Here is a 15,583-nt window from a genome sequence, read left to right as displayed (position 1 = left end):
AGCTTAACTTCTTGTTAATCCAGCCGCTGTGTCAGATTTCAAAAAGGCTTTACGGCGAAAGCACACCATGCGATTATCTTAGGACAGCGCCCAGCAGACAAAAGCATTAAAAACATTTTCCAACCAGGCAGGTGCGCCACGAAAGTCAGAAATACCGATAAAATAAATCACTTACCTTTGAAGATCTTCTTCTGCTGGCACTCCAAAAGGTCCCAGCTACATCACAAATGTTCCTTTTGTTCGATAAAGTCCTTCTTTATATCCCCAAGCTGGCGCGCTTCATTGTCACGTCCTGGCCAGTATAACGGTTAATTAGTATTGTAGTTTGGTCAGGACGTGGCAGAGGGTATTTGTTTTATGTGGTTCAGGGTGGTGTGTTTTTGTAAAAAGGGTGTTTGATTTAGTAATTCCGGGTTTTGGTTTATGTTTAGGTATTTCTATGTGGAGTCTAGTGAGTGTATGTCTATGTTTGATTAATTGGGGTTGGGACTCTCAGTTGAAGGCAGGTGTTGTCTATCTGCCTTTGATTGAGAGTCCCATATAGTAGGGTGTGTTTGTGTTTGGTATTTGTGGGTGATTGTTCTGTGTGTAGCCTTGGGCCTTACCAGACTGTTTTTTTGTCGATCGTAATTATGTTTGTTATTTTGGGTGTTCATTTTGATAGTTAATAAAAGTCAAGATGAGCCTGCACATACCTGCTGCGTTTTGGTCCTTCACCGACGACAACTGTGACATTCATTCAATAATCGACCGGTTTCCCTCCTTCAAAACGCATACAAAATGGATCCCAAACGTTACCAATAAACTTCTCCAAACAAGTCAAACAATGTTTATCCTGTTAGGGCTAGGGGGCAGTATTGACATGGCTGGATAAAAAACATACCCGATTTAATCTGGTTACCACTCCTACCCAGTAACTAGAATATGCATATACTTATTACATATGGATAGAAAACACCCTAAAGTTTCTAAAACTGTTTGAATGGTGTCTGTGAGTATAACAGAACTCAAATGGCAGGTCAAAACCTGAGAGATTCCTTTACAGGAAGTGGCCTGTCTGACCATTTCTTGAACTTCTTTTCCATCTCTATCTTTTACTAAGGATCTCTGCTCTAACGTGACACTTCCTACGTCGTCCATAGGCGCTCAGAGCCCGGGAAAAAACAGAATGTCGTCATCCCAGCCCCAGGCTGAAACACATTATCGCCTTTCTCAAGTGGCCGATCAAGAGACTCTGGGCTTATGCGCGTGACCCGACCGCCCCCGCCTTTGTGATTTTTTCCTCTGTTTGCCGAAAAGGAGATTCCCTGTCGGAATATTATCGCTTTTCTACGAGAAAAATGGCGTAAAAATTGATTTTAAACAGCGGTTGACATGCTTCGAAGTACGGTAATGGAATATTTAGAATTTTTGTGTCACGAATTGCGCCATGCGCGCGACCCTTCTTTACCATTTCGGATAGTGTCTGGAACGCATCGAACAAAACGCCGCTATTCGGATATAACGATGGATTATTTTGGACCAAACCAACATTTGTTATTGAAGTAGCAGTCCTGGGAGTGCATTCTGACGAAGACAACAAAAGGGAATCAAACTTTTATAATAGTAAATATGATTATGGTGAGTGCTAAACTTGCCGGGTGTCTAAATAGCTAGCCCGTGATGCCTGGGCTATGTACTTAGAATATTGCAAAATGTGCTTTCACCAAAAGCTATTTTAAAATCGGACATATCGAGTGCATAGAGGAGGTCTGTATCTATAATTCTTAAAATAATTGTTATGCTTTTCGTGAACGTTTATCGTGAGTAATTTAGTAAAATGTTAGCGAATTCCCGGAAGTTTGCGGGGGGTATGCTAGTTCTGAACGTCACATGCTAATGTAAAAAGCTGGTTTTTGATATAAATATGAACTTGATTGAACAAAACATGCATGTATTGTATAACATAATGTCCTAGGGTTGTCATCTGATGAAGATCATCAAAGGTGAGTGCTGCATTTAGCTGTCTTCTGGGTTTTGGTGACATTATATGCTAGCTTGAAAAATGGGTGTCTGATTATTTCTGGCTTGGTACTCTGCTGACATAATCTAATGTTTTGCTTTCGTTGTAAAGCCTTTTTGAAATCGGACAGTGTGGTTAGATTAACGAGAGTCTTGTCTTTAAATAGCTGTAAAATAGTCATATGTTTGAGAAATTGAAGTAATAGGATTTTTAAGGTTTTGAAAATCGCGCCACAGGCTTCAAGTGGCTGTTACGTAGGTGGGACGAATTCGTCCCGCCTAGCCCATAGAGGTTAAAATCAAACCTCAGGTACCCTAATATGCAAATAAATGATCAAATTTAAGGCGGAGAATCGCTATTGTCATTATCGGAGATAAACAACAAAGCACGTGCATTCACTAGAACGGGTAACAAACACTACAGCCAAAATGGGAGCCACTTAGAAAAACTACAAATTCTAGCTCATTTTTCCAAAAACAAGCCTGAATCTCTTTCTAAAGACTGCTGACATCTAGTGGAAGACCTAGGAACTGCAATCTGTGAGGTTTTCCCTTCATATTATTCTTTAATTTCTGGATGGTTTGTCCTTGGGTTTTCACCTGCCATATCAGTTATGTTATACTCACAGACATTATTGTAACATTTTTCGAAGCTTTAGAATGTTTTCTATCCAAATCTACCAATTATATGCATATCCTAGCTTCTGGGTCTGAGTAACAAGCAGTTTACTTTGGGCACGCTTGTCATCCAGACGTCAAAATACTGCCCCCTAGCCCAAAGTGTTTAACACTATACTGAGTGGAGCCTATGGATATAATATATTATAATTTAATACAATATTATATAATGACTAGAATAGAATAAGGGTTTTGACATGAAAGCACAGCCAGATGTTTTGACTTGACAGTGTGTCTCTATACCTCTCAGTCTCTAAACCACTAGGATACCTGTCACCTTGACAGGGTGTCTCTATACCTCTCAGTCTCTAAACCACTAGGATACCTGTCACCTTGACAGGGTGTCTCTATACCTCTCAGTCTCTGAAGTCTCTGAAGACACCCAGAGAAGCTTTTCCTGCTGAAAGAGTTTCATTTCATCTGGTTTCAGAAATAATGTATAGGATATGTTCATAACCCCGTCCACCTATAAGATGTGGGGGGATCTGTATGACTAAGAAGAGATACAAAGAACTCTGGTTGTAAAATGTATTCTCTTTTTTTAGTCCTAGATATGTCTAGGGTTACTGCTGAATGTAATACCTCTAACCCTGACCCTAGGCCTAACAGTAATAACCACACTGTAATGTAAAGTATTACCTCATTCTCAATGATCAGTCAATACATACAGTATTCATTTCAACTACAGAACATTGGATCAATATCAAGTCCCCTCCTCATTACAACCACTTATTAATTATTATAGACACTTATAATCAGTGTTATAACACATAAGTGTATTATAAGGCATTATAAAGTTCATTAAAATAATTATAATACGTCATAGAACCTGTTACCCATTATATATTCTAAAAACTCTATTCAATGTATTCCATATTAAGGGTCCTAACCTGGGAACTAAAATCTTTGTCTCCCTCTAGACGTTGCATGCAGTTCTCTCTCTCCCTCCCTTGCTCTAACTTCTACCTCACTGGCTCCCTCCCTGCACCCCTCCTTCCCTCTTTCCCTAACTCCCTCTAACCCCTCACTCTCTCTAACCCCTCCCTTCCTCCCTCTAACCCCACCCTCCCTCTAACCCCTCCCCTCTGGCAGAACAAGGAAGTCCCTCCCCCTCCCACAAACTCTCTTCTGTGGAAACGAAACTGATCTGAGTCTCTGTGTCGTCTGTCTGTGTGAGAGTGAACAACCGTCCCAATGGCTCAGCAGGGAGTTCTGCTGGACCAGGACCAGTTCTGTTGTTCTGTCTGTCTGGATCTACTGAAGGAGCCAGTCACTACTGCCTGTGGACACAGTTACTGTAGAAACTGTATTGAGGGCTGCTGGGATCAGGATGTTCTGAAAGGGGTCTATAGCTGTCCTCAGTGCGGAGAGACCTTCACTCCAAGGCCTAATCTGAGGAAAAATAACATGTTGGCTGAGCTGGTGGAGAAACAGAAGAAGACAGGACTCCAGGCTGCTCCCCCTCCTTCTCTGTGCTATGCAGGACCTGCAGTTGTGGCGTGTGATGTCTGCACTGGGACCAGAAAGCGGAAAGCCCTCATGTCCTGTCTGCCGTGTCTGGCCTCTTACTGTGAGACTCACCTGCAGTCTCACTATGAATCTCCTGCTTTGAAGAAGCACAAGCTGGTCAAAGCCACCGCACAACTACAGGAGAAGATCTGCTCTCATCATGACAAACTGCTGGAGGTTTACTGTCGTACCGATCAGCAGTGTATCTGTTATCTGTGTACAATGGATGAACATAAAGGCCATGATACAGTGTCAGCTGCAGCAGAGAGGACTGAAAAACAGGTAAGACCAGAACAACTTGTTGGTGACTGTCTGATAAACAAATGATTAAAGATACAGGAGGAACTAAGGCTGTTTGAATATGAGATCATTCAAATTAATTGGATCCACAAATATGAACACAAACCTTGAGTATATAGATATGTTAACCCAGATTCTCCAAATGTATCACCATTTTCTAAAGTCAAACACTATTATCATTCTGAATGGCCTTTAATGAGTCCAAAGTTCAGTCTCAACCCCTTGATACATGTAGGCCTACCATAAAAACTATAATCATTCACATAGCAACATAATATAATATTGTAAAGGGACTTCCTCAGGATTGTAGACCTTCCTCTCTATGGGCCCTATGTCACATTACTATACTATTGATCTACTGGACAAATAAAGCTTGATAGCTCATTGAAGAGTGATTCTCCACAGAGGCAGCTGGGGATGAGTCAGCAGAAGGTCCAGCAGAGATTCCAGGAGAGAAAGAAGGAGCTGAAGGAGCTCCAACAGGCTGTGGAGTCTCTCAAGGTGAGTATTGTTGACCAGAGGAGACACACCATTTCACTTCTTTTCTCCAATCAGAGAGAGAGAGAGAGAGGCCCCTCTCCAATCCCACTGACCCCACTATTGGGAACAGGCTGTCTGGACCCCTTTCAGAGAATAGACTGCTTAATGTAACTGACGGGATATGAACCCAGGTCTACCGTGGGATAAACCAACATCTGAGGCAGTGAAGAAAGTAGAGGATGATGGGTCAAGGGTGAGGGATCCTGAGAGGGATACGCCATAAATCACAGAAAATAGATGTTGTGGTGGCAGCTGCAGAGAAGTATTTGGTCATATGAGATTTGACTTCAGAAGAGTTCCAGGGTCTGTTGAGTGGTGGTGTCCCGTCCTCCCAGGTAATTGGCATGGTGCAGGAGCAGATAGGGTCAAAGTAGTGGAATGGGGTAGTGGGTTTTTAATGAGTGTAGGGTTAGTTGTCATGGTGCAGGAGCAGATAGGGTCAAAGTAGTGGAATGGGGTAGTGGGTTTTTAATGACTGTAGGGTTATTTGGAAGGGTGTTTTTTTATTAGAAAAAATATGAAATGTTCCTTTTCCCATTTTGTATCACAAAGTAAAATAGATTTATATTATAGTCCACTTGGGGATGATAATGCAACATATTGGAAGCCAACCGCGGTTAAACTCCAAAGAAGAAGAAACGTTATATTATGTCTATGTACAGTGTTGTAACAATGTCTCTCTCTCTCATTCCATCACTTTCATGGTAGTTGGTTCTGTGGGTCTCTGGTTGTGAATGGGTTGCTGACAGACAATCGTTGACGGATATTTATGGAGCTCTGATCAGGACGACAATTGATTACGGGTGTATAGTTTATGGAACAGCAGCAAAGACTTAAGCTGGACAGAATCCAGTATATAGCTTTAAGGATATGTATTGGTGCATTTAAATCAACATCTGTATGTGTCTTACTAGTGGAGGCAGGTGAGATGCCTTTGGGTATACGGCATAATAAATTGTCATTATCTTATTGGGTTGCAAGGCTGTGAGGTTGAGCATCCCACTGCTACTGTTCTAGATGACTGTTGGGGAATATACTAGTAGACAAGGCAGTGGTTTTGGTTGGACAGTTGTAGGTATAAAAGTTATTATGGAGAAGTGAGAGAATTTGTGTAGTAGTGAGATTCTGCTGGCTCCCAGCACATTCAGGTGTGGAAGGGAATGAAATTGTAGACCAGTTAGCTAAAAGAGCTTTAAAACAAGATATAATATATATTAATGTTCCACTGGGTTGAGGTGAGGACAAATGTAAGATCAGAGCCACTTTGATAGATGTCTGGCAGAAGAGATGGAACTCTGAGCACAAGGGACAGCATTTATATGTCCTCTAAAGGTCGGTGGACCAAGATTCAAAGGTCAGATTAGGAAGGAAGAGGTGGTGTTTACTCGATTGTGTTTAGGACATTGTACATTGAACTGGTCCTTACATCTGGTTGGCAGCATGTGAATGGTTTGTGTCTGGAGGGTATTGTCAATGAAACGGTGGAGCATGTATTGTTGTCTATTTGTCACAGTGCACTTTGATAGCTGGAGGGGTGAAGTCCGTTAAACAAAATAGAAAAGTGCCTCAACAATGAGGACAGCTCCAAAGATCCAAAAGGTCAATACGCAGCGTAACTGGGAAACATACAAATAGACTAAAAGGCAACAATCCCACACAAATCCCCAAACGAAACAGACAAACTAAGTACCCCACTAATTGACTAACAAAAAACAGGTGCAGACCTAGACAGACAAAACCAAAAGACACAGAAACATAGATCGGTGGTAGGCCGGCAACGACGATCGCCGAGCACCGCCCGCCCGGGGAGAGGCGCCACCTTCTGTGGACGTTGTGGGGGGTTGGAAGGGATGTGGGGGATGGGGGAGGGTCTATTAGAAGTTAGTAGGGCTCTTTTTTATTTTCTAAGAAGTACTGAGTTAGGTAGGAGGATTTAGAAATGTGCTGCCATCTATTGGAATTATCAGCAGTTCTGAATAAAGTGTATATCCTTACTAAAGTAGTAATTTCTCAGAATTATATAAAGTGTTATAGTTCATTTTTATCACTAACAGCTGGGTCTAGCTCTGCTACGGAGCAGGCTACTGGAGGGGGGACCAGGAGGGAGGAGAGTAGAGCAGGGCCAAGCGGTGTTCTGTACCTGCCTGTCCAGGAGAGGTAACAAGGCCTGGTGGACCTGGAGAGCAGGGTGGCAGCGTTCTGACTCAATGAGGTGCAGAGGCTACTGTACCTACTGTCTCTCTCTCTCTCTGTCTCTCTGTCTCTCTCTCTCTCTCTCTCTCTCTCTCTCTCTCTCTCTCTCTCTCTCTCTCAACAGCACTCTGCACAGTCAGCAGTAGAGGACTGTGATCAGATCTTTACTGAGCTGATTCTCTCCATTGAGAGAAGGAGCTCTGAGGTGAAGGAGCTGATCAGAGCCAAAGAGAAGGCTCAAGTGAGTCAAGCTGAAGGACTCCTGGAGCAACTGAAGCAGGAGATAGCTGAGCTGAGGAAGAGAAGCACTGAGCTGGAGCAGCTCTCACACACAGAGGATCACATCCATTTCCTTCAGGTAACTAAACTGCCTCGTTACATGTGATATGAAATTAACTTAATGTGAAACTATTCATCTCAATCATTATGTTGTCCTGTCTCTCTCTCTGTCCCTCTCTCTGCCTCTCTCTGTCCGTCCGTCTCTCTCTCTCTCTGTCCGTCCCGCCTTCTCTCTCTCTCTGTCCCTCTCTCTCCCTCTGTCCCTCTCTCTCTGTCCCTCTCAAATTTTTTCACATTTTCAAATTCAAGATGCTTTATTGGCATGAAAAACGTTGTGTTAATATTGCTAAAGCAACAATGTATACAATATACATTGTAATACAATTATAAACAATAACAAATAATAATATAACATGGCAGTAAATAATAATACAAAATTTAAAATAATAACAATAAAATAGTAGTAAAATAATAGTAAAATAGTAGAATGCAATAAATATAAAAATATAAATATGGAAAATGAATCTATAACTAACTTATAACTAAATAACGGTCATCTTCACCATTACATCAGTACTACAACTACTATCATCATTACCACTACTACTATCACCACCATGACTAAACTGTTATCATTACCATTACTACCCATACCACTACTATTTGGAATGATAAACAACAATAATAATAGAAATTACAATAACAGTAATAACAATAATAGTAATAATAAGTAAGTTACTGCTTACTATCTAGATGTTATTATTCAGTGAGTATTTTTATGAGTATTTTTAGTTTTTTCTCTGGGTTTAAATAGTTCAAATTTGGAATAAATGTAGTCATTTCTGTGAATAAGGAATCTCTTTTTGAGGAATATTTATCACAGTAAAGGAGAAAGTGCATCTCTGTCTCTACCTCCCCTGTCGTGCAGTGACCACATACACGCTCCTCTTTGGGTAGCATGTCTTTTTATGTCTGCCGGTTTCTATTGCCAATCGGTGGTCACTCAGCCTGTACTTGGTAAGGATCTGTCTCTGCTTCGTATCTCTGACAGAGTAGAGATAATCAGCCAATTCATATTCTCTGTTTAGGGTCAGATAGCAATTTAGTCGGCTTTGGGATTTTGTTTCGTTTTTCCAATGTTGTAAATATGAGTCCTTTGATTGGTTCATGATTTTGTTTATTTGAATTCTTTCTTTTGAAGCAGTGCTGGTGTCGGCTTGGTTGGTGAGGTCCAACACCAGCTGACTGAGAGGGCTCGATTCTGGGCTCAGCTCTTGGGTTTGGAGTGCTTTAAATTGTAGACTTGAATTTGGACTTCAATTTAGATGTAGCCCAAATTTTAATGATCTTTTCTGTATTTTCGTTATTACTGGAAAGCGGCCCAATTCTGCCCTACATGCATTAGTTGGTGTATTTCTCTGGACTTGTAGGATTTTCCGACAGAATTCTGCATGTAGGGCTTCAATTGGATGTTTGTCCCACATTTTAAAGTCCAGTTTATTGAGTGGCCCCCAGACCTCACTTCCGTAAAGAGCTATTGGTAGGATTACACTGTCAAATATTTTGGTCCAAATTCTAATTGGGATGTTGATTTTGAATAATTTCATTTTTATTGCATACAATGTTCTGCGGGCTTTTTCTTTGAGTGCATTCACTGCCATATTAAAGTTTCCCGATGCAGATATGGTCAGACCAAGGTAGGTGTAATTTTTAGTGTGTTCAATGATGGTGTTGTTCAGGGTGAATTTATATTTGTGTTTCTGACATCTGGTTTTCTTTTGGAAAATCATGATTTTCGTTTTTTGGAAATTTACTGCCAGGGCCCAATTATGGCAATATTGCTCTAGAATATTAATGTTCTGTTGAAGACCTTCTTTGGTTGGTGATAGAAGTACCAAGTCATCAGCATATAGCAGGTATTTCACCTCTGTGTCAAATAGTGTGAGTCCTGGGGCTGGAGAATGGTCCAACATGTCTGCTAATTCATTGATATAAATGTTGAAAAGGTTTGGACTCAAACTGCAGCCTTGTCTCACACCTCGACATTGTGAAAATAATTCTGTTCTTTGGTTTTTGATTTTTATTGCCCATTTATTTTCTGTGTACATACATTTTATTAAGTCATACACCTTACCACCAAGCCCACTTTGGAGAATTTTGTAGAATAGCCCTTCATGCCAAATAGAATCAAATGCTTTTTTTAAGTCAATAAAGCAAGCAAAGATTTTGCCCTCTTTTTTTTGGTGGTCGTGTTTATTAATTAGTGTGTGTAAGGTGTATATATGGTCAGTAGTGCGATGGTTAGGGAGAAAGCCAATTTGACCTTTACTTATTACATTTTTTTCTTGAAGAAACGTTTGAATTCTTGAATTCAAAATGCAACAGAAAACCTTTCCCAAGTTACTGTTTACGCAAATTCCCTTGTAATTATTGGGGTCTGATTTGTCTCCACTTTTGTGGATAGGGGAGATGAGCCCCTGGTTCCAGACATCAGGGAAGCAGCCAGAAGTTAACCTCTATGGGCTAGGTGGGACGCTAGTGTGCCACCCGTGGTGCACTCCATCAACAGCAGGTGCATTTCAAGAGCGGCAAATTTGAATCCAAATAAATGTCAAAATTCAAATTTTTCAAAAATACAACTATTTTACACCATTTGAAAGATAAACATCTCCTTAATCTAACCACGTTTTACGATTTCAAAAAGGTTTTACGGCGAAAGCATACATTTAGAGTATGTTAGGACAGTACATTTACAAGAGTTGTGTGTAATGTTTTGTCAAGTCAAAGACAGGGTCACCAAAACCATAAAACCAGCTAAAATGATGCACTAACCTTTTACAATCTCCATCAGATGACACTCCTAGGACATTATGTTAGACAATGCATGCATTTTTAGTTCTATCAAGTTCATATTTATATCCAAAAACAGCGTTTTACTATGGCATTGATGTTGAGGAAATCGTTTCCCTCCAATAACCGGCAGTCAAGTCAGCGTCAGAAATTAAATAATTAAAATTAGAAAACATTGGTAAAATATTATATTGTCATTTAAAGAATTATAGATTTACATCTCTTGAACGCAATCAACTTGCCAGATTTAAAAATAACCTTACTGGGAAATCACACTTTGCAATAATCTGAGCACTGTGCCCAGAAAAATACGCGTTGCGATACAGACTAGACGTCATGTTGGGGAGATCTAAAATCGAAAATACTATGTAAATAATCCATTACCTTTGATTCTCTTCATCAGATGTCACTTCCAGGTATCACAGGTCCATAACGAATGTAGTTTTGTTCAAAAAAGCTCATCATTTATGTCCAAAAATCTCCGTCTTGTTAGCACATGATCTAAGCCAGCGGACTTCTCGTCATGAACGAGGGGAAAAATATATTTACGTTCGTTCAAACATGTCAAACGTTGTATAGAATAAATCATTAGGGCCTTTTTAACCAGAACATGAATAATATTCAAGGTGGACGAATGCATACTCTTTTATAACGTATTGGAACGAGGGTACCCAACATGAACTCGCGCGCAGGTGTCTAATGGGACATCATCGTTCCATGGCTCTTGTTCGGTCAGATCTCCCTCCAGAAGACTCAAAACACTTTGTAAAGGCTGGTGACATCTAGTGGAAGCAATAGGAAGTGCCAAAATATTCCTCAGCCCCTGTGTTTTTCAATGGGATAGGTTTAAAGTCAATACAACACATCAGGTATCCACTTCCTGTCAGAAAATGTCTCAGGGTTTTGCCTGCCAAATGAGTTCTGTTATACTCACAGACACCATTCAAACAGTTTTAGAAACTTTAGAGTGTTTTCTATCCATATATAATAAGTATATGCATATTCTAGTTACTGGGTAGGATTAGTAACCAGATTAAATCGGGTAAAGAATTTTTATCCAGACGTGCAAATGCTGCCCCCTAGCCCTAACAGGTTAAAACCATGTTGAACAATTTAAGCACAGCATTTTGCAACTCAGGTGTGCTGTTTTTCAGCATTTCATTTCTGATGTTATCTAGACCACAAGCCTTCTTTGATTTAACCTCTATGGGACCGGCGGGACGAATTCGTCCCACCTACGTAACAGCCACTGCCATCCTGTGGCGCGATTTTCAAAATCTTCAAAATCATATTACTTCAATTTCTCAAACATATGACTATTTTACAGCCATTTAAAGATAAGACTCTCGTTAATCTAACCACACTGTCCGATTTCAAAAAGGCTTTACAACGAAAGCAAAACATTAGATTATGTCAGCAGAGTACCAAGCCAGAAATAATCAGACACCCATTTTTCAAGCCAGCATATAATGTCACCAAAACCCAGAAGACAGCTAAATGCAGCACTCACCTTTGATGATCTTCATCAGATGACAACCCTAGGACATTATGTTATACAATACATGCATGTTTTGTTCAATCAAGTTCATATTTATATCAAAAACCAGCTTTTACATTAGCATGTGACGTTCAGAACTAGCATACCCCCGCAAACTTACGGGAATTCGCTAACATTTTACTAAATTACTCACGATAAACGTTCACAAAAAGCATAACAATTATTTTAAGAATTATAGATACAGACCTCCTCTATGCACTCAATATGTCCGATTTTAAAATAGCTTTTTGGTGAAAGCACATTTTGCAATATTCTCAGTAGATAGCCCAGGCATCACGGGCTCGCTATTTAGACACCCGGCAAGTTTAGCACTCACCATAATCATATTTACTATTATAAAAGTTTGATTACCTTTTGTTGTCTTCGTCAGAATGCACTCCCAGGACTGCTACTTCAATAACAAATGTTGGTTTGGTCCAAAATAATCCATCGTTATATCCGAATAGCGGCGTTTTGTTCGTGCGTTCCAGACACTATCCGAAATGGTAAAGAAGTGTCGCGCGCATGGCGCAATTCGTGACAATAAAATTCTAAATATTCCATTACCGTACTTCGAAGCATGTCAACCGCTGTTTAAAATCAATTTTTACGCCATTTTTCTCGTAGAAAAGCGATAATATTCCGACAGGGAATCTCCTTTTCGGCAAACAGAGGAAAAAATCACAAAGGCGGGGGGGGGGGTCGGGTCACGCGCATAAGCCCAGAGTCCCTTGATCGGCCACTTGAGAAAGGCGATAATGTGTTTCAGCCTGGGGCTGGGATGACGACATTCTGTTTTTTCCCGGGCTCTGAGCGCCTATGGACGACGTAGGAAGTGTCACGTTAGAGCAGAGATCCTTAGTAAAAGATAGAGATGGAAAAGAAGTTCAAGAAATGGTCAGACAGGCCACTTCCTGTAAAGGAATCTCTCAGGTTTTGACCTGCCATTTGAGTTCTGTTATACTCACAGACACCATTCAAACAGTTTTAGAAACTTTAGGGTGTTTTCTATCCATATGTAATAAGTATATGCATATTCTAGTTACTGGGTAGGAGTGGTAACCAGATTAAATCGGGTATGTTTTTTATCCAGCTGTGTTAAGCCCTAACAGGTTAAATAATTGTTAGCTTTTTTGTGAACGTTTATCGTGAGTAATTTAGTAAATTCACCGGAAGTGTTCGGTGGGAATGCTAGTTCTGAACGTCACATGCTAATGTAAAAAGCTGGTTTTTGATATAAATATGAACTTGATTGAACAAAACATGCATGTATTGTATAACATAATGTCCTAGGGTTGTCATCTGATGAAGATCATCAAAGGTTAGTGCTGCATTTAGCTGTGGTTTGGGTTTATGTGACATTATATGCTAGCTTGAAAAATGGGTGTCTGATTATTTCTGGCTGGGTACTCTGCTGACATAATCTAATGTTTTGCTTTCGTTGTAAAGCCTTTTTGAAATCGGACAGTGTGGTTAGATTAACGAGAGTCTTGTCTTTAAAATGGTGTAAAATAGTCATATGTTTGAAAAATTGAAGTTTTTGCATTTTTGATGTATTTGAATAACGCGCCACAGGATTCCACTGGCTGTTACGTAGGTGGGACGATTTCGTCCCGACGACCCAAGACAGGTTAAGTTCAGTTAGTCCCTCCCTGTTTGAGTTCAGTTTGGTGCCTAGTGAATATGACTCAGGTCTCCGTGGAAACATCAATGTAAATTCACCTTTGATTTTTACTCCTCACTTTCCCTTTCAGGTCCATAGGGTTTTACTGCCCCCTGCTGGAGACTGGAGCACACTGCAGTCCCTGGCTTTCTTTGTGCAGCTGAAGGATGAGGTCCTCATCACCTGTTGTGATGGGTCCAACAAATATCCCCAGGTGAAGGCAGGGTCCTATCTCATCCAACACGTCAATGACTTTTATAGGAGGGAGGGAGCATTTCCAATGTTAAGCTATGGAATGAACTGTACATTTTATTGTGAATTTTAATACAGATTTACTTTAATACAATAATTCCTTCAATGTAATTAGTTTGTGTATTGTAATTATGTTATTGAAACAGAATAAGTCATTAATGAGAGAATAAATAAGTCCAGTCCAACCATTTCACATCCCTCTATCATCTCTCCATGGAGGAGTACAACCGCTACCTCTCTCCTCTTTCACATCCCTCTATCATCTCTCCATGGGGGCGTCCCAATAATCTCTCCTTCCTCCTGGAGTGTAGCTTTCCTTCACTACTCCTCACAAATGTAAAAGCATTGGATTGGTGTTAGCATGGGGTAGAGGGAGTTTACATATACCAGTCATTTCCTTTTAAATCCATGAAGGGAAGTGGACAAGTTCACACTTAGAAAGGAGAGATAATTGTTACATGTTTTCTGATAACTACAGGAATGAAACCATATTGAGGTTGCCTGCTTTCTATTCACACACACACAGACAGAGAGAGAGAGAGAGAGAGAGAGAGAGAGAGAGAGAGAGAGAGAGAGAGAGAGAGAGAGAGAGAGAGAGAGAGAGAGAGAGAGAGAGAGAGAGAGAGAGAGAGAGAGAGAGAGAGAGAGAGAGAGAGAGAGAGAGAGAGAGAGAGAGAGAGAGAGAGAGAGAGAGAGAGAGAGAGAGAGAGAGAGAGAGAGAGAGAGAGAGAGAGAGAGAGAGAGAGAGAGAGAGAGAGAGAGAGAGAGAGAGAGAGAGAGAGAGAGAGAGAGAGAGAGAGAGAGAGAGATAAAGTTGTGGAGATGAGGGAATATGTGATCAGAACCCCTCCGGTCTGGTTAACCACAGTTAGGTCCAGTATGGACTATCAATACAAGTCACCATTTAGAATGTGACCCAGTTCAATGGGTCTGAACAGAACTGGGGGATGTCAGACATGAAGATGCCTAAACACAACTGGAATATTCACCCACACCACTAGCTCACCTCCACACAATCCATTTACAAGTTAAAGACACACCTTGGAATAAATAACAAAGGAAAACTATTACTAGATGAAGTTTAGTGTTGTATTTTTTATTTCCCATCACCATAAATCATATTTAATCACTGAACAGTAGCAGACCTAACATCATCTGTTCCTGACTCTGGATAGTGGATTAAAAAGACCATCAATCTCCAATGATATTAAAGTACTATTCTGAACATTACTGATATACTGAGTGGCAAGTCAAGATATCTGCTGGTTTTATTGTTTGGTCAATAGCACCACCTGCTGGACAGGTTTAATGTTGCTGGACTGAGCAGTATGGGAGGAAGAAATATGACACATTTAGGGCTGGTTTCCTGGACATCTACATTGAACATGCTTTTTAGTGCAGGACTAGGATTAATCTGTGTCTGGGAAACCAGACCATATACTTTAGTAGAAAGTAAGTGATTCCAGCTTGTAGTGGGCTGACTAGTCCTGAATTGTCCTTTTGTTCCTGGACCATTTTCCATGCAGCTCCAGGTGACAGAGAACACATCAATTAGGGCCGAGCCTACAAGCTGATCAATGATACTGAGGAGAATTACATAGAGACAGAGAACCAACTGAGAAAACATATCAATGGTTCTGAATGACAACCAATATACATCAACACCATACATCATGATTCATGGACATGTACAAGATTAAAACATTGCACTTAAATACATATGAATACATTGAATGTTTATTTTAATTCAGATCATCTGAAGATCATAAAAAATCATATAA

General features: G+C 40.4%; 1 protein-coding gene across 1 annotated transcript; it reads left to right on the top strand.

Annotated features, from left to right (window-relative positions):
- The first annotated feature begins 3,806 nt into the window (after positions 1–3,806).
- On the top strand, positions 3,807–13,990 carry LOC123724018 (E3 ubiquitin-protein ligase TRIM47). Its single transcript, XM_045711509.1, has 4 exons — positions 3,807–4,470; positions 4,894–4,989; positions 7,346–7,579; positions 13,642–13,990. The coding sequence occupies exons 1-4, from the start codon at positions 3,874–3,876 to the stop codon at positions 13,873–13,875; spliced, it is 1,161 nt and encodes a 386-aa protein (XP_045567465.1). The 5' UTR covers positions 3,807–3,873; the 3' UTR covers positions 13,876–13,990.
- The last annotated feature ends 1,593 nt before the right edge of the window (positions 13,991–15,583 follow it).

Source organism: Salmo salar, unplaced genomic scaffold, assembly GCF_905237065.1.
Source record: "Salmo salar unplaced genomic scaffold, Ssal_v3.1, whole genome shotgun sequence".
Taxonomy (NCBI): domain Eukaryota; kingdom Metazoa; phylum Chordata; class Actinopteri; order Salmoniformes; family Salmonidae; genus Salmo; species Salmo salar.
This window is presented reverse-complemented; position numbering and strand designations above follow the sequence as displayed.

Excerpts from the sequence above, each read along its gene's own strand:
- LOC123724018 (XM_045711509.1), top strand. The coding sequence starts at position 3,874 with ATGGCTCAGCAGGGAGTTCTGCTGGACCAGGACCAGTTCTGTTGTTCT. Across the intron at positions 4,990-7,345 it reads AGGCTGTGGAGTCTCTCAAG|CACTCTGCACAGTCAGCAGT; the intron begins GTGAGTATTGTT and ends CTCTCTCAACAG. Across the intron at positions 7,580-13,641 it reads ATCACATCCATTTCCTTCAG|GTCCATAGGGTTTTACTGCC; the intron begins GTAACTAAACTG and ends TTTCCCTTTCAG.